Raw genomic sequence first — 27,110 nt, 5'->3', positions numbered from 1 at the left:
TGGTGCCGATCGCTCACGAACCCTTTGATAAAGAATTTCATAATACAGGCCCCATGGAAAAAATAATTGCCCACCCCTGGTTTAGAACAAATAAATCTACATCAATAGCTCTCATGGAATTTATACAAACCGGATTCCAAAAAAGTTGGGACACTAAACAAATTGTGAATAAAAACTGAATGCAATGATGTGGAGGTGCCAACATCTAATACTTTATTCAGAATAAAACAAAAATCACAGATCAAAAGTTTAAACTGAGAGAATGTATCATTTTAAGGCGTCAACAAATCCCAAAAAAGTTGGGACAAGTCCATTTTTACCACTGTGTGGCATCCCCCCTTCTTCTTACAACACTCAACAGACGTCTGGGGACAGAGGAGACCAGTTTCTCCAGTTTAGAAATAGGAATGCTCTCTCATTCATGTCTAATACAGGCCTCTAACTGTTCAATCGTCTTGGGCCTTCTTTGTCGCACCTTCCTCTTTATGATGCGCCAAATGTTCTCTATAGGTGAAAGATCTGGACTGCAGGCTGGCCATTTCAGTACCCGGATCCATCTCCTACTTGGCCATGATGTTGTGATTGCTGCAGAATGTGGTCTGGCATTATCGTGTTGAAAAATACAGGGTCTTGCCTGAAAGAGATGACGTCTAAATGGGAGCATATGTTGTTCTAGAACCTGAACATAGTTCTCTGCATTAATGGTGCCTTTCCAGACATGCAAGCTGCCCATGCCACAAGCGCTCATGCAACCCCATACCATCAGTGATGCAGGCTTCTGAACCGAGCGTTGATAATAACTTGGGCTATCCTTGTTCTCTCTGGTCCGGATGACATGGCGTCCCAGTGTTCCATAAAGAACTTCAAATCGTGACTCATCTGACCACAGAACAGTCTTCCATTTTGCCACACTCCATTTTAAATGACCCCTGGCCCAGTGCAAACATCTGAGCTTGTGGAGCTTGCTTAGAAATGGCTTCCTCTTTGCACTGTAGAGTTTCAGCTGGCAACGGCGGATGGCACGGTGGATTGTGTTCACTGACAATGCTTTCTGGAAGTATTCCTGAGCCCATTCTGTTATTTCCTTGACAGTGGCATTCCTGTTTGAGGTGCAGTGACGTTTAAGGGCCTGGAGATCACGAGCATCCAGTAGAGTTTTAGGGCCTTGACCCTTACGCACAGCGATTGTTCCAGATTCTCTGAATCTTTTGATGATGTTATGCACGGTTGATGATGATAACTTAAAAGTCTTTACTATTTTACGTTGGGTGACACCATTATGGTATTGCTGCACTATCTTTCTGCGCAACAATGGTGGAATTGGTGATCCTCTTACCATCTTGGCTTCTGAGAGACAATGACACTCTGAGAAGCTCTTTTTATACCCAATCATGTTGTCAATTGACCTAATTAGTGTTAGTTGGTCTTCCAGCTTTTCGTTACATGCTCAATTTCCTTTTTCCAGCCACTTATTGCTTCTTGTCCAAACTTTTTTGGGATTTGTTGACACTGTGAAATTTTGAATCAACATATTTTTCCTTTAAAATGTTAAATTTACTCAGATTAAACTTTTGATCTGTCATCTATGTTATATTACGAATAAAATATTGACATTTGCCATCTCCAAATCATTGCATTCAGTTTTTATTCACAATTTGTTTAGTGTCCCATCATCTTTGGAACCTGGTTTGTAAAACAAATAACTGCTATTGATCAAAAACAATCAACAATGTCCATGCTCAATAATCCAGGTATACAATCCAACAATTTTCAGTCAGGTCATCTGGACAGTTTCTTTTTTCTTTGTGCTGAAATGTTTCACCTTCCATCCAGAAGGCTTCATCAGTCAAGTAAACACACAACACAACACTGATTATTCCCCCAACAGCTTACTCCAAAGTGGAACAAACCAGCACTGGCACCAGAGGAGGGGGTGTGCCAAAGAGACCATCTTAGTACCAACATAACTGGTTTGTTCCACTTTGGAGTAAGCTGGTGGGGGAGGAATCGATTTTGTGTTGTGTGTTTCCTTGACTGATGAAGCCTTCTGGATGGAAGGTGAAACGTTTCAGCACAAAAAAAAAAACCCTGTCCAGATGACCTGACTGAAAATTGTTGGATCAAAAACAATGTTGTGTTAGTATTTTTGTTGATTTAAAGAAAGCATTCGATACTATTGACCATAATATTCTCAGTGAAAATTTGAATAGATGTGGCATTAGAGGACTAGCACTACAGTGGGTATCTAGCTATTTGAAAGATATGAAACAGTTAGTACAAATAAATCATGTAAGATCTAACCTCTGTAATATCAAATGTGGAGTTCCTCAAGGTTCTGTACTTGGACCAAAGTTATTTATTTTATATGTGAATGACTTGGTAAATGTGTCAGGACTCCTTAAATGTGTTTTATTTGCAGAAGATACCACATTTTTTTGTTTGGGTAACAATATAGAACGGGTGATGGAGTTGATGCAGACATAATTTGTAAAAATACAAACTTGGTTTAAACTTAATCAAATTATCATTAAACTTAGATAAAACTAACTATATGATATTCAGTAATAGAAAGAGAACTGTCGATGTTCCATTTAGAGTTGAGGGTGTTGAGATTTGTTGAGTTAGTGAGGTGAAGTTTTGGGGTGTTATCATTGATGAAAAGTTAACATGGAAACAACATAATTCTGTAAAAATAAATATAGTTAAATCTATTTCAGTACTGTACAAAGTAAGGGACTAATTGAATGATAAAGCTCTGTATATGTTGTATAACGCAATCATTGTTCCACACTTAATCTATTGTATTGATGTTTGGGGGAAAGCATGTAAAACAATTATAAATCTTATTTTTGTTTTACAGAAAAGAGCTGTAAGAATTATTACTAGAAAGCTCCAGCTTGAGAATGCATCAGGATATTACTAGAAAGCATTTCAGTCACCCATCAAGCACATTATTTTATCAACTGAAGTTATTGACGTTCCATGATTTGGTAGATTATAATATTTTATCAGTTATGTATAGGGCTCATAATAACACATTACCTTTAAATATACATTTAAATTTTGTTAGAAGAGAGAGTTGTTATAATCTTAAGGGGATGGAAATCTTTGTGAAACCTAAATTTGGAATTAGTTTTAAGTGACAGTCTACCTCAATCCAAAGAGTTATTAGATTATGGAATAATCTGGAGAGTGATGTTAAAAATGCCAGATCAATGTCTGTGTTTAAGAGAATGATCAAAGTTGGTTTGTTAAAAAAAATGTGAAATAGCTTAATGTGTATTTGTATGAATTGTTGCTAGAGAAGGAGTTGTTTATTTTGTTTTTGTTTGAAGATTATTATTGTTTAAATTAATTTTTTTGGTAAAAGGGGGCAGATATAAGATTTTTCTTCTTTCTGCTGCATTTCATTTTATTCGTGATTGCATTTCTTATTGTATATTGAATTGTTTTGTTCTAAAAAAAAATGAATAAACTTATAAATAAATAAATAATCCATCCTATTTGTGGTTAACTACCTTAATTGCCATTCTATAAGCCTCTACTTTCGTCTCACACTTAGTACCCCGTGGTTTATATGCAGGAGCATCTTGTTTATATATTTTTTTTATAATTTTCAAAATTTAAATTTTTATATTGTTTTTGAAAAACTTCCTGCCGTCTCTCGGTAGTTTCCTGCCACTGACTAACATTATTCTTTTGACAGAGCTGGGAGCTCTTGGCTCCAAGCACCCCACCCCTCATGGGGGCAGGCGTTAGTGGCACAGAGTGAATGCTCTCAGGATGTACAACGACTTTTGCTCACAGTTTCAAATTCCTACCATAACTCCACCCACGCTGTCATCATGTGACCAGAAGTCTAACTTGAATGACCAACGAGGCGCTTTCGAGGACCAACCCCCAAGATAAACGTGCATTAATTTCTTCAGATAGTTCCTGTGTTACCGGATTTTGCACTTCATGCACAGACCTGTTCATTTTGTTCAGAATAATTGAAAACACCCAGAGAATTTATGACACAGCTTTCATGTTAAAAGCGATCAGCTGGGAGGACAGAGGAGGGCAGAGCTGCTGCCCGCCGCATCAACGTGTCGATGGTCAGGATTTGAGAAGCAAAAGCAGTCAAGTCTGGTACATGTTTTAATAAGTTTTCAATTCTTCCTGTGTGACATCTTTCTGTGTCAGTGAATATGCATTTAAATACAATAATTAATTAAATTAAATTATAATTTAAATACAGTGATATCATTTTAAACTCACATCCGAACATGAAGCAAGAAAAACAAAAAGGAGTCTTTCCCCCATCCTCTTCCGTCATGACAGGACAGTGGTGGACAAATCGTCAGATATACAGTGCCTTGCGAAAGTATTCGGCCCCCTTGAACTTTTCAACCTTTTGCCACATTTCAGGCTTCAAATATAAAGATATAAAATTTAAATTTTTTGTGAAGAATCAACAACAAGTGAGACACAATCGTGAAGTGGAATGAAATTTATTGGATGTGTCAAACTTTTTTAACAAATAAAAAACTGAAAAGTGGGACGTGCAATATTATTGGGCCCCCTTGTGTTAATACTTTGTAGCTCCGCCTCTTGCTGCAGTTCCAGCTGCAAGTCTCTTGGGGTTTGTCTCTGTCAGTTTTGAACATGGAGACACTGAAGTTCTTGTTCATTCTTCCTGTAAAACAGCTCGAGCTCAGTGAGGTTGGATGGAGAGCGTTTGTGAAGAGCAGTCTTCAGCTCTTTCCACAGATTCTGGATTGGATTCAGGTCTGGACTTTGACTTGTTCATTCCAACACCTGGATACGTTTATTTGTGAACCATTCCATTGTAGATTTGGCTTTATGTTTTGATCATTGTCTTGTTGGAAGATAAATCTCCGTCCCAGTCTCAGGTCTCTTGCAAACTCAAACAGGTTTTCTTCCAGAATGGTCCTGTATTTGGCCCCGTCCATCTTCCATCAATTCTGACCATCTTCCCTGTCCCTGCTGATGAAAAGCAGACCCAAACCATGATGCTGCCACCACCATGTTTGACAGTGGGGATGGTGTGTTCAGGGTGATGAGCTGTGTTGTTTTTACTCCAAACATATCGTTTTGCATTGTGTCCAAACAGTTGGATTTTGGTTTCATGTGACCAGAGCACCTTCTTCCACATGTTTGGTGTCTCCCAGGTGACAAACTTTAAACAACACTTTTTATGGATATCTTTGAGAAATGGCTTTCTTCTTGCCACTCTTCCATAAAGGCCAGATTTGTGCAGTGTACGACTGATTGTTGTCCTATGGACAGACTCTCCCACCTCAGCTGTAGATCTCTGCAGTTCATCCAGAGTGATCATGGGCCTCTTGGCTGCATCTCTGATCAGTCTTCTCCTTGTTCCAGATGAAAGTTTAGAGGGACGGCCGGGTCTTGGTAGATTTGCAGTGGTCTCATACTCCTTCCATTTCAATATGATTGCTTGCACAGAGCTCCTTGGGATGTTTAAAGCTTGGGAAATCTTTTTGTATACAAATCCGGCTTTAAAATTCTCCAAAACAGTATCTCGGACCTGACTGGTGTGTTCCTTGGTCTTCATGATGCTCTCTTGGCTTTGAACAGAACCCTGAGACTATCACAGAGCAGGTGCATTTATACGGAGACTTGATTACACACAGGTGGATTCTATTGATCATCATCAGTCATTTGGGACAACATTGGATCATTCATAGATCCTCACTGAACTTCTGGAGTGAGTTTGCTGCACTGAAAGTAAAGGGGCCCAATAATACTGCACGCCCCACTTTTCAGTTTTTTATTAGTTAAAAAAGTTTGACACATCCAATAAATTTCATTCCACTTCACGATTGTGTCCCACTTGTTGACTGTTCGCAAAAAATTTAAATTTTATATCTTTATGTTTGAAGCCTGAAATGTGGCAAAAGGTTGAAAAGTTCAAGGGGGCCGAATACTTTCGCAAGGAACTGTATTTTTAAAGCATTCAGTCAAGACATATTTAAATAAAAGTTTTTTTTAAATCTTTCTGTGTATGGAAGATATGTGTTTAAATACCAGTATCTCATTTAAGCTTAAACAGGGGCATTAAACAGAACTGAGAAGACATCAGGAAGGGAGGGGCTCTTCCCCCCGTCCTGCTCATATGTGCTCTTGGCTGAGCAGAAATCAAAGTACATTTAAAAACAGCAGTTGTTAACAAAAGTGTTTACCAATAAAAATCAATGGTACTAGTTTAATGAATATTTACTGCATTCTACCGGTACCATTTGACTTCCGGTCACATGACCTAGATAAGACTGGGTTTTACCAGTAAATAATTGTTAAATAATTTCAGTTAGACGTGTGGCACTGTTCTGTCCAGTGATTATGCTTAGTCATTGTGTTCATTTTGAAGATATAATGGTTGTAACCATGAGTCAGACAGCAACGCTTCATGAAGACGTGACAATCTTGCAGTTTGAGTATGTGTTGAAGCAAGCTATATTCTGTCAACACCATCTGCTGGCTGATTCTTGTACTACAAGAAAGCGGCACACAACCGGAGCAGTCTGGGCACAGTCTAAACAGTGGATGACCATGGCTTAATAACAAAGCATCTTATTTATGTACAAAATTATGATTTATCTTATATTTAACAAGTGCGGCTTAGACACAGGTGTGTCCTAAAGTCCTAATGTGCAATGTTTCTGATGTTTCTGAGTGTGGAACTGGGTTGTTCTTGTTAATGTCCTGTTCAGGTTTGCTTTGGCATTTATGCAAGTCTCTGTTATTTGCTGTAAACTGACACAATGAATCAGAGGTTGTTCCCTGAACTGTGAAAAGTGGGAAAGCACTGAGAGGTAAAGTAGTTGCTGTAGTGAAGAGCACTGTTTTTTAGTGTGTGTGTGTGTGTGTGTGTGGGGGGGGGGGACAGCTCAGCGTGAGGGAAATGGAACAGTACCTCTTATAATGTGCTTCGCTAGCTAAGCAAGCTATGTCAATGCTGGCACATGCTGAACGGGTAGGGTGGGGATCGGTTCGATAGGCAGGGCGCTCGGTTCTGTTGACAGGGCTGGGAGCCCTGCTCGTATAATGGTAGGGGAAACACTGGGTCCCTTGCACTGATTTTTTAATTTTTTTAAAAGTAATGAACTCATTCGTGGGCCAGAAATGACCCGCAGGCTGCCCTGAGTAACCTTGCTGTATGGGGTCCAGTATTTCTATAGAGCACTGGTAGAGCTGACATTTCATACTCTCAGTCACCTCAACTACCTCACTAATATCCATAATGTGCAATACAATTGTGTAATACTTGTATTTTTTACTTTCATTATTATATCTATATTGCTTTACATTTTTTATATTTTTAGTGTGTGTTTAATGTGTGTTTTCTTAAGGCATGTTTTTGCACTGGAAAAAGGAGTGGCTCTTAATTTCATTGTACTGCGTATAATGACAATAAAGGCATTCTGATTCTTCTCTAGATGGAGAAATGGTCATTCAGCAACTTTTAATTGATATTTGGTCTGTGGCTGAGGCTCACTGGTATGTAAAGTGTACATTCAAGGATTTAAGGTTCTTTATTGTCATTTGCATCACATGTGGTACATGAGTACCAAACCATCTGTGTTCTGAGAGGGGGGTGAAGGAAACAATTTATGTAAAAAGAAAAAAAAACATCTCTTAACAGAGGAGGCGGCCTCAGATTTCCACTTTCAAAAACCTATAATGCAACTTTAAGACTGATTCCCAGCCAGTTTTCACACCTGATGGGAAGAGAGGGGCCTCATTTCTGAATTAGAGTAACAAAGACCTTAAGAAACCCGTACTGTTAAGGTGTTGACGTGTGAATTGTCAATCTACATATGTATGTGTGTCTTATCTCACTCAGCCTTATAACCTGAATCTCTCACTTACTGCTCATTGAATTGAGAAAGCTCCTCAGATGAGGAGCGAAACATCTGTTACAAATCAAGTCCAGTTGTTTTCGTATTGAACGTTTTTTGAATTTATCATGACCTGGATGACTGAGAATCTTCACCAGCAGAATAAAAGTGCAAAACAATACACAGAACAGCAGCGGCACAATTCTTATATGTTCTGTTCAGCTATAAGTTACACGCTTAATGTGAGCACTACCATAAACTAAACTAACATAAACTAGGATTTATTCAAAGAATGCAACAAAAATACAGAAACAAGGCACCAAAAGTGAAAAAGACACATCTACAGCAGCATGGTCCTATTAACAGAGTGGTTCTGATGAAAGTGAGGTTTCTCTTAGCAACATTGTCCCGTTGGCGCCATGGTACTGCTAGCGGCATGGTTCAGTTAGCAGCCTGGTCTTGTTAGCAACGTTAGCAGGTCTTGTTAGCATGTCCCTTCAGCAGCATGATGATAAGAAGATTTAATTGACTGAATTTAGAGTAGGTGTGTATTCTAACCTTCATTTCATCCAGCAGCTTGAGACAGGAAGCATACTTGGACTCGTAGAACTTGAAGATGATGTCTCGGATCTGAGGTTCTAATTCTAGAAATAACTTGAAGGAGCTGCAACCAGAGATAAGATACTTAGAGTAGTTCTTGTCATAAGATGTAAATATTTTGCTCTTTACTGGTTACAACAACCTACCTGCTAGAGATGACATTACGTTGGAGCTCCTGTCTATCAAATGTGGCCAAGGCACACAAGCCCCCATACACAGCCACATTACTGGGAGACAACAGCTGCAACACAGACCCAAACTTCAGCCTCTGAAACCCCTTCAGCATTTATACAAACAGCTGTGCAGGCTCTAAGCTTTAAATCAATGATCCAGCAGGGATAAACATCACTTAAGTGAACTGAGGGCATTGACTAACCTCTGGACAGTCACAATGATCAAATGAAGCTTGCAGGAAACACTTGGCAGCTGGTTTGTATTTTCTGGAAGCCAATTCAGCCAAACCTGAGGAACAACAACACGGAGGTAAGGTTCATGTAAAGACAAATGTGAGGAAGTTTTGTCCGTGCCCAGGCTGCTGAATGCATTAATCCATCGGATAAGCCCAGATGGTCCTGAACACTGTTCAGAATGATTCATATTAACCCATATTTTCCTAACAGAGCACTTTGCTCTCAGACTGCAGGTTTACATGCGGTTCCTAGAGTTTGTAAAAGCAGAATGGGAGGAAGATCTTTCAGTTATCAGGGGCGGCTGTGGCTGAGTGGTTAGAGCAGTCGTCCTTCAATGCAAGAGTTGGGGGTTCAAACCCACCAGCAGTCACATGCCGAAGTGTCCCTGGGCAAGACACTGAACCCCTCATAGCCTCTGATGTGTGTCCCATCGGTGTATGAATGTGATAAAGCTCTGATTAGTCTCTTTAGAATGATTTCTTCAATTAGCTTTGTAGAGATCTAGTAGAGTGCTGTATGAATGGGTAAATGAGGACACAGATTGGAGTGTAAAGCACTTTCCGGCTATCTTGATTAGACAGAAAGGCACTATACAAGTACAGTCCATTTACCATTTATCAGGCTCCTCTCTTGTGGAACCAACTTCCAGTTTCTGTCTGTGAGGCTGACACAGGGTCCAGTTTTAAGACTGGGATTAGGCCTTTCCTTTTTGATAAATCCTATAGTTAGGGTCAGCTTGGGTTTCCTGAGCTGTCCCTTAGTTATGCTGCTATAGGCTTAGACTGCTGGAGAATAAATTGACCACATTTCCTCAAATGAATAATTACAAATGGATAGTTTGCATTTGTAATTATTTCCAACTTGATGTGTGTTTGTTTTCTTTCCTCCTATACAAAGACCTACTCGCCTCCATTCTGGACCTGCCATTCTGTGTCCGTTACTCCTTACTGTCCTCTCAAACACAAACAGTTGATGCAGCTCATCTTGAGCATGAATCTGCTGGAAGTTTCTTCCTGTTAAAAATACCACTGTCTCCTTTGTGCTTGTTCAAGGTGGGATACTGTGATGAATTGAAGATTCAACACAATCTGCTGCTTCCTTAGATAAATAATAGTAATTGACTTTTTATGAATGTGAATGTTTCTGTTCAGTGCCCTGAGATGACTTCTGTTGTGACTTGGCGCTGTAGAAATAAACTGAATTGAAAATTAATTCTGCAGCCTAAGCACTTATTACACACAGCAACACCAACAACAAACTAAACAAAAAAGGTAATACACAAGTCTTTATTATTTAGATGATGCAACATTCTTATACACCGAAAATTGTGGTACAAATCAGAAAAACAATAAAACTAAAACGTGTCCATGTTTGGAAATCCATGAGCCTATCATGGACAATGACCTGTCTGTGCCCACACTCTGATCTTGATGACAGATAAGGGGCTAACTACTGATCACCATCAGACAGAACAACTCAAACTGTTCCTTGAAGCACATTGGAAGTTATCGAGGAGTGCAATACCTGCAGCACACTTTAACTTGGTGAGGACAGTCTGGTTCTGGCTGTCACGTTCTCCCCTTTGCTGCAGGAAGCACAAACAGATATCTGAAAACCTGCCGACACGTACAGTCCAGTACATAAGGCATTTAAAACACATTACCTCTGCGATTTCTGGAGTGGACTCGGCCTTGTTCACGTAGCTCAGCACGTGGGACCAGTTCTGGAGATAAACACTCACCTTTGGAGGAACAAAATGGAAGTTTTACACACTCTTTTTCTGACAATGATTTGTATGTTTGTATGAAGTGGAACAGGATATTTATGGTTCTCACAGATCTCACAAATTTTAAAGGGAGTTTTTCCTTTCCACTGTCTCCTTTGTGCTTGCTCACGATGGGAGACTGTGATGAAGTGAAGATTCAACACAAACTGCTGCTTCCTTGGATAGATAACTTTTACTAATTCTCTTTTACAATGTATAAGAATGTTTCTGTTCAGTGCTCTGAGACAACTTCTGTTGGGACTTGGTGTTATATAAATAAACTGAATTAATTCAATTCAGTTTATTTACTTATCAATTAATGAAACTCTCAAAGTAATTTCTGTAAGTACATCTTGAACTGATTTAACTTTTGGAGTCAGCTCAGTTCAAGGTGGCTGCCACAGATAACTGACCTTAGAAAACACAAATGGCTAAAACTCAGTCCATTTTAGAGATAACTAGCTAAAATCTGGCTGTGGTTAGTGCGGAAAGTCACCCCAGCATGGACTCAAAGGGCTGCTGAGGGTTACAGGTCTTTGTTTAAAACACTTGTCTGAAGTGTTGAGAGTCAACAGTGTCTGTTTTAAGCACCAACTTAAATTTTATTACTGTTTGTGTTTGAGCCCACTGAGACAGAGACCCAAGACAAAATGTGTCTTCGTGCCCCATTCATGCCCTAATGCTGCAGCAAGCACAGCCATGAAGTCAGCATGTGTTGGGGATCCATCCTGCTGTACCTTTATGACATTCAGACACATGTTAATAACATGCTTAGCACTGGTGCAGTAGTCTCTGGCTCGGGAGTAGCATTTCAAAGCATTACTGAGGTCCCCACAGTCCAGGTAGTGGTCCCCCAGGTCATCATGGCCTCTCCTAAAAAACAAACGAACAATAAAAAAACACTGGTGAGACTGTATTACCCTGAATGGGCAACATGGTGGAGCAGTGGTTAGCATGTTTTTAAATTTAACTACAAAGCTGTTGTGAGTCAACACTGAACGTCCCTCAGTAATACAGCTGCAAAGATTAGTTGACACTGTCGACAATAAAAATAGATGATGACAAATTTAATTGTTGTTAATAGTCGTTTTTTATTACTGATGGGTTTTTTTGTTTGTTTTTTGAAACTGAGTGAGACATCTTCCTGTCCGTCTATTTCTGGCGAGTTTCACACATGCGCAACAGCATTCAGCGGCATGTTTATTCATGGCAGCTACTGGTGAAACAAGACGGCGTGCTAAACGATCCAAGGTTTGGGACGATTTCACTCTCAGTAAAGGACAACATAAACTTATTTGCAAGATTTGCAAAGCGGACTTCACATATCATGGAAGCACTTCTGTGGTGCACGAGCATTTAAAGAGGAGGCACGTCGGACATCTGGAAGCGGACACGGAGTTGGACACTCCCCTGTAAGATATGCTTGTGTAGAGGGATTTGTGAATGGATATCTATATAATTTATTAGTTATGAGTTAAGCTCATAAGATATGCATTTATTTATGTTATGTGGGCACCACCTCTTTAAGAGGAAAAATCAGTCTCTAACCCTCAAATTAACTAAACTGAAACGTGAATCCTTTTCTCGTGTTTAAAGGGGCATCAAATCAGTTAATACACACAGATATGCCAAAATAATCACAAATTTAGTTGATTTTTATGTATTTTATTACAAAAATAATAATCTGATGTATATATCTGATGAGGATTATTCATAAAAAATGAATACACAAATAATAACAAAATTACCTTGTGTCAAAGTTTACTTGATTATTAAATTCAGTGCAACTTTTTATAATTCAATTCAATTCAATTCAATTCAAAAATACTTTATTAATCCCAGAGGGAAATTAATTATTGTTGTAGCTCATTCTCCTGGTTTTATTAAAGAGTTGTTCTAGATGCTGATGGCTGTGGGCAGAAAGGATCTCTTGTGCTGGTCCATCATAGTGAATCTGAAGAAACTGGCCACAGACGCTGATTTGTTTACTTGGACTTGGTGAGACTCTCAGTCCTCCTGGGCAGCAGGACCACCTGAATGTTGAGCAGAACTCTTCCCAGAGCGATGGTCACTCCTCTCAGCAGCTTGTTGAGCTCCTCATCATTGCAGACAGCCAGATGCAGGTGCCTGGGGATGATCCTGGTCTTCTTGTTGTCACAAGCCGCGTTTCCTGCCAGCTCCAGGATTTGGGCGGTCAGGTACTCGAGCACCGCCACCAGGTAGACGGAGATGCATCCACGGCGCCTCCTTTACAACTCATTTGGGATTTGGGACTGTAGTTGGGGTATTACTTGAGCTTTGAGATGTTAATCAGCTGCTCCCAGTTGTAAAAAACATATTGTTGCCATGGTTACGCATAATAACAAATGTCCAAAACTAAAAAGGTTTCAGTAAAAATCCTTCCAGCTGCACAGCATCTGATACCAGAGGAAACAATCATCCAAAAAAATGTAATTTACATCCAGAAAAAGAAGAATTAAAGTTTCCAAAAGCAAAATCTCATAATAAAAGTAACAGAGCTACTCCAGCATGCAGCCACCTTGAGCGGCGCAATTCTAGAACTCTAAAAGGCAGATTTTTGGACTGGTTTGTTGGGGTGTAGTTAAAATTGTGTCCTAATTAACTGTGGTATATAGAAAGCAATATAATTGATGTATGATCACCAGAAAGGCATTAAAGGTCTCTTGTCCTACCAGAATGAGTCGTCAGAATGTCCACAACTGCGTATGAGTGATGCCACCGGTGCCTGAGATGCTATGGGTGACTTAAGAGGAGGATTTATCCTCAAAAGTCACCTGTCATCCGTTGGAGGGACCAAGGTCCGATCACTGACTCTTTGAAGTCAGCTGGGATTTACCACTCTGCGGTGCGGTGGCTCTGGTTCAAATCTCAGGTTAATGCCCGGTTCTGCTTCTGGTCCTCTTCCTCCCCAGGACATCTCACTGGGAGAAAGTTATTCTCTGAAGTTTGCTAGAAGTTCGTTGATGTAGAAAGAGCGGTGAAGTTCCATGAAGTAGTGTACGAAGTCAAGAAGTGATGTGTCTGCCTGTGTGTTACAGATTGACTTGGGACCTCCCCTCGGAAGTGGGATGGTTCTAAACCTTGTTTTATGTTTTATAAAATCTACAGTGGTGGTGTTCCCCTACACTTGAAAGCTTAATAACAGCACACAGGAGACAACTCGTATATACTGTTATTACTGCGCTACAAGTGCATCAGAACAAGAACAAACAGATTCAAGAACAGTTTTTTCCCTAAAGCCATCACCACACTGAACTCACACATGCACTGATTTAATCATCTAACCTCCCAAACACCTGGACTTCTACTGTGCAATACTACTGACATTTCATACTCTCAATCACCTTAACTACCTCACTAATATCCATAATGTGCAATATAATTGTGAAATACTTGTATTTTTTACTTTCATTGTACTATTATATCTATACTGCGTTACATTTTTTATATTTTTACTGTGTGTTTTTCTTAAGCATGTTTTTGCACTGAAAAGAGGAGTGGCTCTTAATTTCATTGTACTTGCGTATAATGACAATAAAGGCATTCTGATTCTGATTTATTGAAAACAGGTATGACTCCAGAACCAATAACAAAAAATACAACTTGAATTAATGTTTAAAGATGTACTTTGGTTTTAAAACAATTTATCTTTTATGAAATTTATGTAACACGAAGAGGAATAGCACAGAAGTCCAACAACAGAACACCGCTCGAGTCCAGATCAGAGAGGTCGTTCCTCCCAATCATGCCCCTCCAGGTCACACTGTAATTACCCCCGTGGGCATTGAAGTCTCTCAACAGAATAAAGGAGTCCCCAGCTGGCGCACCTTCTAGCACCCCTGCCAAGGACTCCAAGAAGGCCAGATACTCTGAACTGCAGTTAGGCGCGTAGGTACAAACTATAGTCAGAGCCCGTCCCCCCCATCCGAAGGTGAAGGGAAGCCACCCTCTCATCTTCCGGGGGAAAACTCCAACACACAGGCCCCAAGTTGGGGGGAGCTACAAGTAGACCCACACCAGCTCGACGCCTCTCACCAAGGGCAACTCTAGAGTGAAATAAGGTCCAGCCCATCTCAAGGAGATCAGTTCCAGAGCCCATGCTGTGCGTCGAGGTGAGCACAACTATATCTAGTCAGTATCTCTCAACCTCGCGCACAAGTTCAGGCTCCTTCCTTGCCAGAGAGATTACATTCCATGTCCCAAGAGCTAGCATTGGTAAGCCAGGGTAAGAGCGCCAAAGTCCCCGCCTTTGGCCACTGCCCATGGCATCATGCACCCGACTTTTATGGCACTTCCTGCAGATGGTGGGTCCGCAGAAAGGCAAATCCATGCTGCTCCTTTAGGCTGAGCTTGACCGGGCCCCATGGGTAGAGACCCGTCACCAGGCGCTCGCCGAAGAGCCCCTCCCCCAGGCCTGGCTCCAGGGTGGGGCCCTGCTAACCCACGTCCGGGCAGGGGACATTGAGTTCCTTGTTTTGTTTTGTCCATAAAAGTCTTCTAAATCGCTCTTTGTCTGGCCTGGTTTCTTCCCATTAGGTTTCCTCCCAGGCTCTCATCGAGGTGGCAGATACTGTTTCTCCTCGCCCGTTTTTTTCCTTCCACCTGCTCTGCTCTCTGTGTGTCTGAAGCGCCTGGGTCTCATCTCCCAAACATAATTTAAGAAGATTATGGATTTGGTATCGTGGGCGTTCAACTCTATTGATAAGATTTTTTCATCAAAGCGACAAGGTCCTGGAGAACTGGCATGTCCAGCTGATACTCACGCTGTGGGGTACGTCATGGATTTGTGGGGAGTGTGGCAGTTGATGTGTATCACAGTTCTGTCTCAAGAGGATGTTGAAGACGTTTACATATTTGGATTTATGATAGCAGGGACTCTGCTTTTTGGCATCGGCGGGGCTCTGTTTTATCGACTTTTGAAAAAGACATTGGCAGCAGTTTCGGCCATGGAAAAGCTTCCGAGTCAGTGCGAAGGTCTGGTCCTCGCTGTGGGAACTTTAAATCATCTGGTTTACGAGCTTAACCGTAAGGTGGAGGCGATTGAGAATCGCAGACCACCTGCGGCTTCTGGGACTCGTCAGCGTTGTGGGTTCGACCTTGAAGGAGACTCATAGCATGGATCAGTGGAATGGAATCCCACAATTAGGCATTTTCGGAACTAGAACGCCCAGATGGACTCAAGGCTGAAGAAAAAAAAAATCTGTCTGCCTGAAGAAAAAACAAAAATCAAGCTTATCTGAATCAGACTCCCGACGACCTCGGAAACGGGCTGACTATCAAATTTCTCCTGGGACATGAGTACCCAAGGACAAAAGCTTCATCTATCCACCCCCCGAGAACTTTCTGTGCAAGCTTATCAGAACTGCTGGCTGGATTAACATCTTCAGAAACTGTGGCTGATCTGAAAAAACGCTCATGGACAAATCTCAACACCTTGATGTCAAATGAAAATGTAATCATGTTTTAATTTTGCTGCTGGTAGAGTTTTTTTTTGATGTCTCAAATCGTGTCCTGATAGACAAGATGTGAAATATATTTTTTTGTAATATCACTATCTACCCTCATGTTTCTCCCCCTTTTCCTATCTAAGATTATTATCTGATAAGGATAAGAATGCCGCGCTCTCCTGTAGTTGCAACTTCGTGCACGCCGCCCATCTTTCGGATGACTGTACGTACATATTCGCGTTGTATCTCGGTGCAATTCCAATAAAATTTATTCTGTTTGTGTCACCTAGGACCAATCTGCCTTGGGAGACCCTACCAGGGGCAATTATAATTGCCCCCGACAGCATAGTTCCTAGGATCAATCAGGCGCACAAACTCCACCACGATAAGGTGGCGATTCAAGGAGGAGAATTTAATCAGGTTTTACAACTAAACAGACAAAACCAATGCATAAACATTTTGGTTTAAATGGGGAGTGGTGGCACAGAGGTTAGAGAAGGTGGGTCTGTTATCAGAATATTGCCGGTTCAAGCCCTGGTACCGACAACATCAACAAATCTAGGTTGGGTAGGTGAAGCACCCACACCTGCCCCCACCCTTATTTGTCACACTCTGGGCCCTTGAGCAAGGCCCTTAACCCCCACCATCTGCTCCTCCAGGTGTCCTAGATAGCAGCTCTCTGCTCCAAACAGAGGGCTGTGGTAGCTCGGTGGTCTGTGGTAGGGGTTGAACGACTACATAATTTTAAAATTCAACATTAACATAATAAAACTCGAGTAGAACTCGAGTACTTGATGACATCATAGGAGCTAAAGATACAAAAATAAATGAAACCGCAAAAAAGATCATTATTTACAAAAAAAGATCAACAAAACATTGGGAGCATATATTATGCTCTTACCATTTATCATACTGCAAATAAGTCACAGGAAAAACTAAACTATTAGTTATTATTATTAAGCTGCAATAATAAAAGAAACATGTTGCACGTCAAAAACGAAACTAAAAACAGTGGGGCGGTCGACCACCCCGCACCACCGCCAGCTGTGGTGTGCATTAGGTTTAGTTTTAGAGATTAATATGTTTATAAGTTTTTTAATAGGTTTAGAGATGAATATTTTTTGCTTTTTGTTTGTGAAACAAGGTCAGAGGAAGCTGGTTCTGGTTCGGTCGATTGGACCCGGTGTTGCACCATATTCTGTGACCTGCAACAGTGCATAAAACACCGCCCCCTACGTCACAATATACGGTGATCACAGAATATGGTGTAACACTGGTTCGCAACGAGCTCCAAACAGTCTGTAAGTTGTTACATTTTCTGTTTCCTTATGGTAATTGAACCAGAAGATTAATCTTTAGTGAAATATTTCCATACTATTAATGCATTTCTACCCGTTTGCCAAGACTGGGCCTGCTCCGCTCCATCTGTCTGCTGGGAGGAATGGAAGAATCCATTTTGTAACCCGCGCCCGGTGCGGATCACGTGACGCAATGACGTAACGGCAACGTAATGACGTCACCACGAATACTCAACGTGAAATTAAAAAACTCGATAGATGTCCTAGGAATCGATGTGTAGATTACTCGAGTAGTCTGTTAAAGCCCTAGTCTGTGGTTGTGTAAGGAAGGGCATCCGGCATAAAAATAACTGCCAAGTCTTACTGCGACTAAGTTCGCTGTGGCAACCACTAACACAGGGAGCAGCTGAAAGAAGAAGAAGAAGAAAAAATTGGTTTAAATATAACCTGTTTTTGTGACCATAGATTATTTTTCTTTGTCTCGCGACTCATCTCCATCACTCCAAACACATTTTTAAAGACAGCATAGATTTAAATAGCAGAACTTTTTAACACTGATCTGACTTCATTCCTAACATTTAAAAGTAATGTTTTGTAATTCTGAGGCTGCAGGTCAATTCACATAATTATCTGAATTGATAAACCTCCTGGGTGGGAAGTGAAACATTTTCAGCTACAGAATAGAAATCCAGTTGTTTTGTTTTTAACCTTTATTTATTTAAGACTGAGAATCTTCACCAGAAATCTGCTTGTGGTTTATTATCTCCAGATTAGAGCTGTCATTTCTAACTCGGACCCTGCTCGGCCTGACCTGGATTCGGGCTGGGTCAAAATAATGTGCTTAATGTGCGGGCCAGACCGGTCTCGGGCTTTGATGCTGCAGTTTTATAACTCATACAGCACAAAGAAAACTAAATAAGAATGCACAATATTACATTGTGTTAATCTACTTAGAGGAGGAGGCAGTACGTTTACTAATGAGGAAATAAATAAAATAGAGTGCAGAAGTTAATTAGGTCGTTTTCACACCAGATAGTCCGGTAGACTCGGTTCGGGACCAATATTCATCCCATTTTGTTTACATTTGAGCTGGTGCATTTGCATTCACACTACACTGTGCAGTCGAGCCAACCTGTTGAACCAACCAATTCCCTCGCTCACCTGTGGGGGCGCTGCACCAAGAACTACTGAAAGAAACGACACAAAAACCTCTGAAGACACTTGATATAGGAATGATTATTTTGATGCTTTTATGTCAATTTATACTTATACTCACTTTATATGCAGCTTATCTGTCCAAAGTCAGGCCTGTGCTGCAGATGTGTTTTGGAGTAATTAAAGTGAGCCTCCGGGGATACTCTGACCGTGGGATCTGGCCCATCTTATGGTTACAGTGACCCAGAGTTTGATGTAGACAGGTCTTTCATCCACCCACGACTTTGGGTTTGAAAGACATGTTTTTATGAGCCATCGCTCTGTTGTACAGACTGCTTTGATGATGGAAAACATGTTTTAATGAGATACCGACTTTCTGTCTGTCCTCCTGACAACCATCAAACTTGTTTTTCACTGCTCTCACGCGATCCGGTCAGGGAGGGGTATATAGGAGGTGTGACAGGCAAGGAGAGTTAGAAGTCTGCTGCGGACCACGCGCGAGGTGCCCAGCTCAGTAATTTGGTGTGATTTCTTGTCATTGGGTCGAAGGCTTCCCGACCAAAGTGTCACGGTGAGAGGCTCTCATATCAATTTGTGTGTTAAGAGTGTACGAGTGTACATGTTTTTGCTTGGCTGTTTTTCTGTGGCAGATTAATAAATGACACTATTATTTCTAGCAGTAACAGTCTCCTCTGATTTATTTCCTCTCGTGTGAATCATCGGGGCCGACCGTTCACGAACCTTGTATAAAAAATTTCATAAAACAACACTTCTTCTTCTTCTTCTAGAAATAAAAACAAAAATGGAGTGGCATCAAGTTTTAGCAGTTTTAGGAGTTATATTTTGTAATTTTTTAAAAGTGGACTTAGCACGAGCAGAAGATGAGACAGAAGACCATGGAGAATATTGTTTTTCCACGCAAGGCAGCTGACGGCTCCATATAAGGTCAGAGCAATGCGTGTTTGTTTACCCTGAGGAGCGGGGCCTGGTCTGTTTACATTCACACTGTACTCGAACCGCGCTGGAGTTCTCTTCTACCGGACCGAGACCTAGGTTTTAGCCCGGGCCAGAGTTCACCTTTTTGTTCCGTGACAGAGTTCGATGGCGCGTTCACACCTCCCTAAACAAACTGGACTTTCTAGGAAAACGAGCTAGAGTTCGATTAAAGCAGACTAAACAGGGCTGGTGTGAATGCACCCTTAGACTGTGAAAAGAGTAATGCTGGCAGCACATTGCGCAGCAATTATGCATGGCCCCGCCCACCCTTTGCTTTGCTCCTCTTATGACACATCTGAGGATTTGCACTTGACCCGCACACAACAAGCAAAATATCGGAGCAAAAAATATATAAAAGAAGCTAAAAACAGGAGAACTCACTCTTCAAAGCCAGCACGGTGCAAAGTCTGAGGTCTGGAACCGTTTTAACTGGTAGTTAATGGTAAAACAGTATGCACTGGTTTTGAGGGGTGCATCAAATGTGGTGCTCTTCACAGCTATGACTGCAACTGGCACCTCAACACTGAATCGGCATATGAAGGCATGTCAAACTCCTAAAAAAGGTGAAAGTCAAAGCTCAATTACGTCATTTGTTAATGTGCAGGGAAGAGCCGCTGAGATTCAAGCAAGCCATCACGAAAAAGTGCATCCAGTTTTGCTGTAAAGGCATAAGGCCTTTTTATGTGGTGAGTGGAAAAGGTTTTCAAGAACTGGCTCAAGAGTTAATAAATGTTGGTACCACTTATGGCTGTCTAGGCAGAGTCCGTCCTGCCACACCGCAACACAATTTCCAAAATGTGCACAGAAATCGCAGAGGAAAAAAGAGATGCCTTAATTCAAATGGTCAAAGAAGCCCTTGCGACTGGAAATGTTGGCATGAACTGAGCATAAATATGTGGATTGACCACTACAGGAAAACGAGTTACAAGGCAATCACCTGTCATTTCACTGGAAGTGACTTTAAACTAGTAGGAAAAACTCTAATGACAGCAGTGTTTCCAGCAGAATACACTAAAACAGGCAAAAACATAAGGAAGGAAATATTGCACCTACTTGTTAACAAATTTGGCCTGGACACCACCTCCTTCAGTAAAATAGTATGGGTGACAGACTAAGGAAGCAATATTGTTAAAGCCTTGGAATAGGGCTGGGCGATACGGACCAAAATGAAGAACTTGATATTTTAAGATAAATTGCAATATACTAAGGGTTTAACGGTATGCTAAAATCACATTTCGGTTCAGTTCAGTTTCAAGGAGGGCTCGGTTCGGTTAATTTTCGGTACAAAAAAGGCCAACATAAAGACTTACAAAATGTTTATTTTGAAAATATCCCAAGTAAACAATACGTTTGTATAAAAATTACCCATTTGGATGATATTTTAAATAAACGGCACTCTTTAGAATAAATAAACTATACTAACAATAATAAAAATCTTAATAAATACAATAACAGTCAGAACCAGAAAAATAAGCAGCAACAGACCGTTTACAATCTAGCTAATCAAGTTTTAAGTTTTTGGCCAAAAAGACCAACTTACCTACACTTTCTGCCAAAAGCACAGATCTAGTTGTAGTGAATATCTCAAGCGGTGGAGAAAACCTCTCACTAACAACAGTAGCAGGAATAAAGAGGTAGAGCTTTGATAATTTTGCAGTGTGGCTGTATTTGGCCTCTGTATTTGGACTCTGTATCACAGAGCAGACAGCGTCCCCACTAGCTCAGGAGCCAGGCAGAAGGAGAAATCCCACACAAGACAGGCTCTAGAGCAATGTGGATATCCTAACTGGGCCTTCCTGAAAGCAGAGAAGAAACCCAAACAGGACTCCAGTCAGCCAACAGGTGAAAAGGAGGAACCCAGACCCAGACCAGTGGTCATTCCATATGTTGAGGGAGCATCAGAGAAACTGAGACATTTATTTTCTAAACATAACGTCCCAGTGGCTTTTAAACCCCAAAATACATTACGGCAAAGACTGGTTCATCCCAAAGATCCAGTCCCCCGGCACAAACAGAGCAATGTTGTGTATGCTGTTCAGTGTCAGGAGGGCTGTGATCAGTCTTACATCGGGGAAACAAAACAGCCACTGGCCAAAAGGATGGCCCAGCAAGTTAGTGGGGACGCTGTCTGCTCTGTGGTACAGAGTCCTGATGACTCCTAACTTGTGCTCCAAAGGGTGATGGGAGTCAAACTGCAAATACTGGTCTGTGTGGGTGGGTTTGCGGTACACCTCGGTTTGCAATTGTCCTCTATCAGAGACTGAGACCTCACAGTCCAAGAAAGCCATTTTTTTCATCTTCTCGTATGAACTTGATGTATTTATCCACAGAGTTGAAGTGGTCAGTAAAATCTTGGACTTCCTGAGATTTAATTTTAACCCAGGTGTCGTCAACATACCTGAACCAATGACTTGGTGGTGTCCCTGAAAAGGACGTCAAGGCTCTCTTTTCTACCTCCTCCATGTACAGGTTGGCAACAATAGGAGAAACTGGAGACCCCATAGCACACCCATGTTTCTGCCTATAATATTGCTCCCCATATGTGAAGTAGGTTGACTGCAGGCACAGTTTCAAGAGTTGACACAGTTGTTCTGTGGAGTGCGTGGTCCTGCTGCTCAGAGTGGTGTCTGATTTTAATTTTAAACTGACCACCTCTACTGCATCATCAACAGGAATGCACGTAAAGAGTAGTATCACTCAGCCCTCTGTGAATAGTAAACAGCCATCAGGTGCTAATGATCCATTGCTAGGCTGATGGTCCTTCTTGAGCATGTGATCAGCTGGTTTTGGTTGAAGGCAGCAAACTGGTTGATCCACTCTGAGAAGGTGCTATTTAAGAGACTGAGCTGAAAACAGCACCTCAGACTGAGGAAGTCTCTCGGATGAGAGACGAAACTTTTCTACATTTTTTTGTTGTTTTGTTTTGTTGAATGTCCAGAGGACCAGATTGAACTTTTTTGGAGCCTTGTTCTATATTTTTCTAAATAATTTTGCTCTAAAAATATTTTTTGTTCATCTGTATAATAGCCTATCTTTAGATTTGTTCTTTTTTAGGCTATTCGTTTTGTATTTATCCATTTGGTGACTTGTTAATAAAAATAAACATATCTTCCTTTCGTTACGTTTTTAAAACTATCATGTCAAACTGGTTTGCTTACAAATGCAGTAAAAGCTTAATTTAAAAAAAGTTGCTGTCGGGTGGGTGGGGCACAGAGGCTCTGTCGGGCTGTCTATGTGGGCCTGTTTATGTCTCAGGTTGGGTTTAAGGTGGTCCCCCCTCTTGGATCAATGATCAATTTGGGCCCCCAATTTAATGTGGGGTCTACTTCCCCCTGACGTGCTCCCCTCCGGTGGTGGGCACCCCTGCTGCCGGTGCATTGGCGGCTCTCAGCAGCTGGGGCTGGGTGGTGGGGTGTGTGCGGGCATGTCCTGGTGCCTGCCGGGGCCTGGGTGCCCTGGCTCTGTCGGGCCTCTGTTGGGGGGTGGTATGACCTCGGGACTCGGGGCTCGGGGCTCGGTGTCCATGGCCGGATCTACTCTGGAGGGGCAGGTTGCCGACGGGGCCTGTGGACTCGTTGCTGCAGCCTCCTGGGATTTCTGCATTGTGGTTGCTGGGGATCACCCGAGGACTCCCTTTGCTTCTCTCTCTGGGGGGGTGTGGGACCGCTGTGTGTCTGTGGCTCCGGTCTTCCCTGTGTTGCCATCGTGTCCTGTGGGGACGGGTCTGTGGGTCGCCACATCCACTATTGAACATTTTTATGGAGAAACCTTATAGTGATAAGCATGCTCACACAGGTGTTTAGTTTCAGGTGTTTATCAGATACACACTCAGTTGGGTTGGTGGCCATCAAATATATCTTGTATTACCATGTAATGTATAAAATACTTTCTAATGATGTTATAACTATCATTATATAAGTTGTTTGTTGTTGTGGTTTCTTGGTTTTGTCGTTTTTTTGTTTTTTTTTCCCCACAGGTCTAGAGTCAGACTTCAATGATGTTGATTTGTGTTCTCTTTATCCCTCTCTCTCTCTCCTCTATTCCTATCTCCTTCTTTACCTTTTAACTCTTCTCTCACTTTTCTGCTTTGTTATCTTCTTTGTTCTTTCGTCCCCATGTCCATTACATCTGAAACAAGCCCATAGCAAATTCTAATAAAGTTTAATTTATGTATCAAGTGGAGCATTAAGGCCAGCCATAATGCTCTGCTTGTGAAAGTAAATCTGCTGGGCATTAGACAATAATTCTAAGTGTCACAATGCCAGACAGGACAAGGGGGAGAAAAATAAAAAATAAATAAAATAAAATAAATAAATAAATAAAGTGTGGGTTTTTTTTCGAATTTGGGCCTCTAATTACAGTTAATCCATTGGGTAGGGCTCGGAAAAAAAAAGACAAAAAACTACGGGCTCGGTCCTGACTTTTTAGGCCCCAATGCAACTCTACTCCAGATTGTCTCTTTGGCATTAAAATTAAAAATAGATAATTATGGTAAATGGACTGTACTTATATAGCACCTTTCTATCTTACTTCAAGATACTCAAAGCGCTTTACACTAAAATCTGTGTCCTCATTGACCCATTCATACAGCACTCTACTAGATCTCTACAAAGATAATTAAACAAATCATTCTAAAGAGACTAATCAGAGCTTTGTCACATTCATACACTGATAGGACACACATCAGAGGCTATGAGGGGTTCAGTGTCTTGCCCAGGGACACTTCGGCATGTGACTGCTGGTGGGTTCGAATCCCCAACTATTGCAGTGGAGGACGACTGCTCTAACCACTCAGCCACAGCCGCCCATAATTATCATCATGAATAAAAACAATAATCATACATCTGCTGTTAGTCCAGGAAAAAGCTGACAATTTAAAACAGCGACTGTGCGTTAAAATGAACAGAACTATAAACATTGTGTTAAACAATAATACACTCTTTTATATTCAAATGATTATTAAGCAGTGTGTGATGTATTTTAGGTAGCAGCAGTCATAATATTTGCATTTCTGTTTTATGTTTTCAAATGCTTATTTTAATACGTTAACACCAGGAAGTGGTGGTGGTTTGACTCCAGACTGGACCATCTAAAGCTCATCATGACCCGTGGCTTTTTACAGCAGAACCTCTGAATGAACAGAACTGGTTGGCCAGTAGAAGCAATGCAGTGACTGAAGCCAGCAGGTAGCAGTATACCTGATGCTCTCTTTAATGGAGTTGCCCTTGTAGTTTTTCAGATCCGTGTCCAGCTTCTCCAGTTTGAGAAGAGCCTTCTTCCTGGTGGACTCTGCCCAGGCTGAGTCCAGTGGAGGAGAAACCACACTTCCTTCAGGAACTGCATCTGAAGCACTCTGAACCTCCCTGCAGGTTGGGAAAAACATAAAAACTAATTAAAAACACTACATACACTCTGGGAATGGAAGTTTTGTTCAGATGATTTGAACGTTTGGGTTCACTTGTCTCTTGTACTGTTCAGTTCATGTGCCAAAAAGCTTTAAGCAGAGTTTGCAATCACTGAAGTCCAGTCCATGACCTTTGACCCTGAATGGCTGGCTTCAGTGCCAATCCTCTGTCTGGATGCTTTACTTTGTTGGACGGTATTAGAGCTGGGCGATATGGGCCAAAATTTATACCTCGATATTTTAAGATAAATTGCGATATACGATATATATCTTGATATTTTTTCTTTCCATAAATTAATAACAAAAATATATTTCTGAGTCAAAGTTTTGTCCCAGTTGTAACTGTACAAAATAAATGCCTAAAAAATAAACTATTTACATATATTCTGATGCATGCTCAATAATCCAGGTAGAAAAATAAAAAAAAGTTAAATCTGGTCCTCTGGACATTCGAAGCGTTTTTACTTTTTTTTTTGTTTTGTTTTTTTGAATGTCCAGAGGACCAGACTTAACTTTTTTAGATATTTACATATATTAAATAGTTTATTTTTTAGACATCTATTTACATATATTAAATAATTTTCATTCATTCACTCAACTTTTATTTAGACAGATAAATCACATTGAGCCTGGAAGACTCCTTTACAAGTCAGATTTGTTTAGACAGACAAAAACGTAATGAAACTGGACACATGTAGGAAATGAAGGCAAAAAAAACCCTATCAGACTCTTTCTTCTTGGCTGAGAAGAAAAAACTAATATAAAAAAAAAACACCTCGCACATACAAGCACATAGTGACGTAGACATTCCGCACGCGGGAAGGGGGGGGGGGGACGAGAGCGGTGAGCAATGTCCATGGACACTCTTGAGGACACTGTAAGAGTTCTGATAAGGATGGAATAGTCAGCCAGTTCTCTCCAGTGAGATCCGTAAACATTCTCGAGGGAAGTCGGGGAATGGCCAAGAATAACGTCTATGAGAACCCAAGAGTCCTGAAATGATGACACAATGTTTATTCAGCTGGTTTCATCTGGCTTATCAGTTGGAAATTCCTTGATGGTGTGTGTGACCATCAGATCGCATGTTCTCCAGGCAAATTCAGATAAGGTGGCCTTCAAGGCCAGCCAGGGGAGCCAAATTCAGCCAAATTCAGATAAACACAAAGTTGTTTTGGGGACAGGCAGAACTTACTTACATCTACCTTGAGTCTGTGTTGGTCCAAACGGTTCTGAAATGTCCAAATTACATGGCCACACCGATGGAACGTGACTGAGTAAAATCCCTGAGCTCTGATCCATTCTGCCCAAAGAATTTGAGTCTGGGTACTCAAGGCACAAACCAAGCCATCATAAAGGTAAGCAGCATGATCAGGTCCAAAATTTGCTGCCAACGACTTCCTTGATTGTAGATAAAACTAGCAAACAGCCAAATCCAAAAAGCAGGAACCAGTTATTGTAAATCCAATTATATGTGTCCTTAAAATCCACAAATGGCAGCAGAGATAGACACATCATCAAGTCTTCAAGTTGATGAGATATCCAGCTGTGTGCGTGCCAACAAGCCTCTTCGAAGAAATGTTATCAAATTGTGTTGAGGGACCAATTGATCAAATCAAGTCCATAATTATGATTCAGAAGAAATGCAAGAGAGGCTCAGAAGCAGTTTCACAGACAAGACACAGCAGCAAAGTAAAGCGGAGAGGGAGAGGAGGGGAAAACCGTCTGACCTCGGCAAGAGCAAGTGATAATAATCCTCTTCAGCTGGGGGCAGCTGTGGCTGAGAGGCTAGAGCAGTCGTCCTCCAATAGAAGAGTTGGGGGTTCGATTCCACCAGCAGTCACATGCTGAAGTGTTCCTAAGTGAGACAATGAACCCCTCATTGCCTCTAATGTGTGTCCCATCGGTGTATGAATGTGATAAAGCACTGATTATTCTTTGTAGAGATCTAGTAGAGGCCATGAATGGGTAAATTAATACACAGATTGTGTTGTAAAGAGCTTTGAGTGTCTGGATAAGATAGAAAGGCTCTATATAAGTACAGTCCATTCAGCTGTGCCATCTTTACGTTAGAAAGCATGTGTGAACTGCAGTAGTGAGCTTCCACTTGAAACCTTGAAGCTGCAACTTCGACAGACCGGTCTCCTTCCTTGAA

The 27,110-nt window shown here is 41.2% G+C and overlaps 1 protein-coding gene across 1 annotated transcript in view; it reads right to left on the bottom strand.

The window, feature by feature from the left end:
* LOC119421928 (COP9 signalosome complex subunit 1) overlaps positions 1 to 24,937 on the bottom strand; it is a 116,860-nt gene extending 91,923 nt beyond the window's left edge. The window contains exons 1-7 of the mRNA XM_037689292.1: positions 24,753 to 24,937; positions 11,375 to 11,510; positions 10,536 to 10,613; positions 10,397 to 10,457; positions 8,839 to 8,924; positions 8,609 to 8,703; positions 8,421 to 8,526 (exon numbers count right to left, since the gene is read on the bottom strand). Of these exons, the coding sequence (XP_037545220.1) occupies positions 8,421 to 8,526; positions 8,609 to 8,703; positions 8,839 to 8,924; positions 10,397 to 10,457; positions 10,536 to 10,613; positions 11,375 to 11,510; positions 24,753 to 24,937 (747 nt within the window). The remainder of the gene's footprint in view (positions 1 to 8,420; positions 8,527 to 8,608; positions 8,704 to 8,838; positions 8,925 to 10,396; positions 10,458 to 10,535; positions 10,614 to 11,374; positions 11,511 to 24,752) is intronic.
* Between the last annotated feature and the right edge of the window lie 2,173 nt (positions 24,938 to 27,110).

The sequence above is a fragment of the Nematolebias whitei genome, chromosome 15 (assembly GCF_014905685.2).
Source record: "Nematolebias whitei isolate Nwh7 chromosome 15, NemWhi1, whole genome shotgun sequence".
Taxonomy (NCBI): domain Eukaryota; kingdom Metazoa; phylum Chordata; class Actinopteri; order Cyprinodontiformes; family Rivulidae; genus Nematolebias; species Nematolebias whitei.
This window is presented reverse-complemented; position numbering and strand designations above follow the sequence as displayed.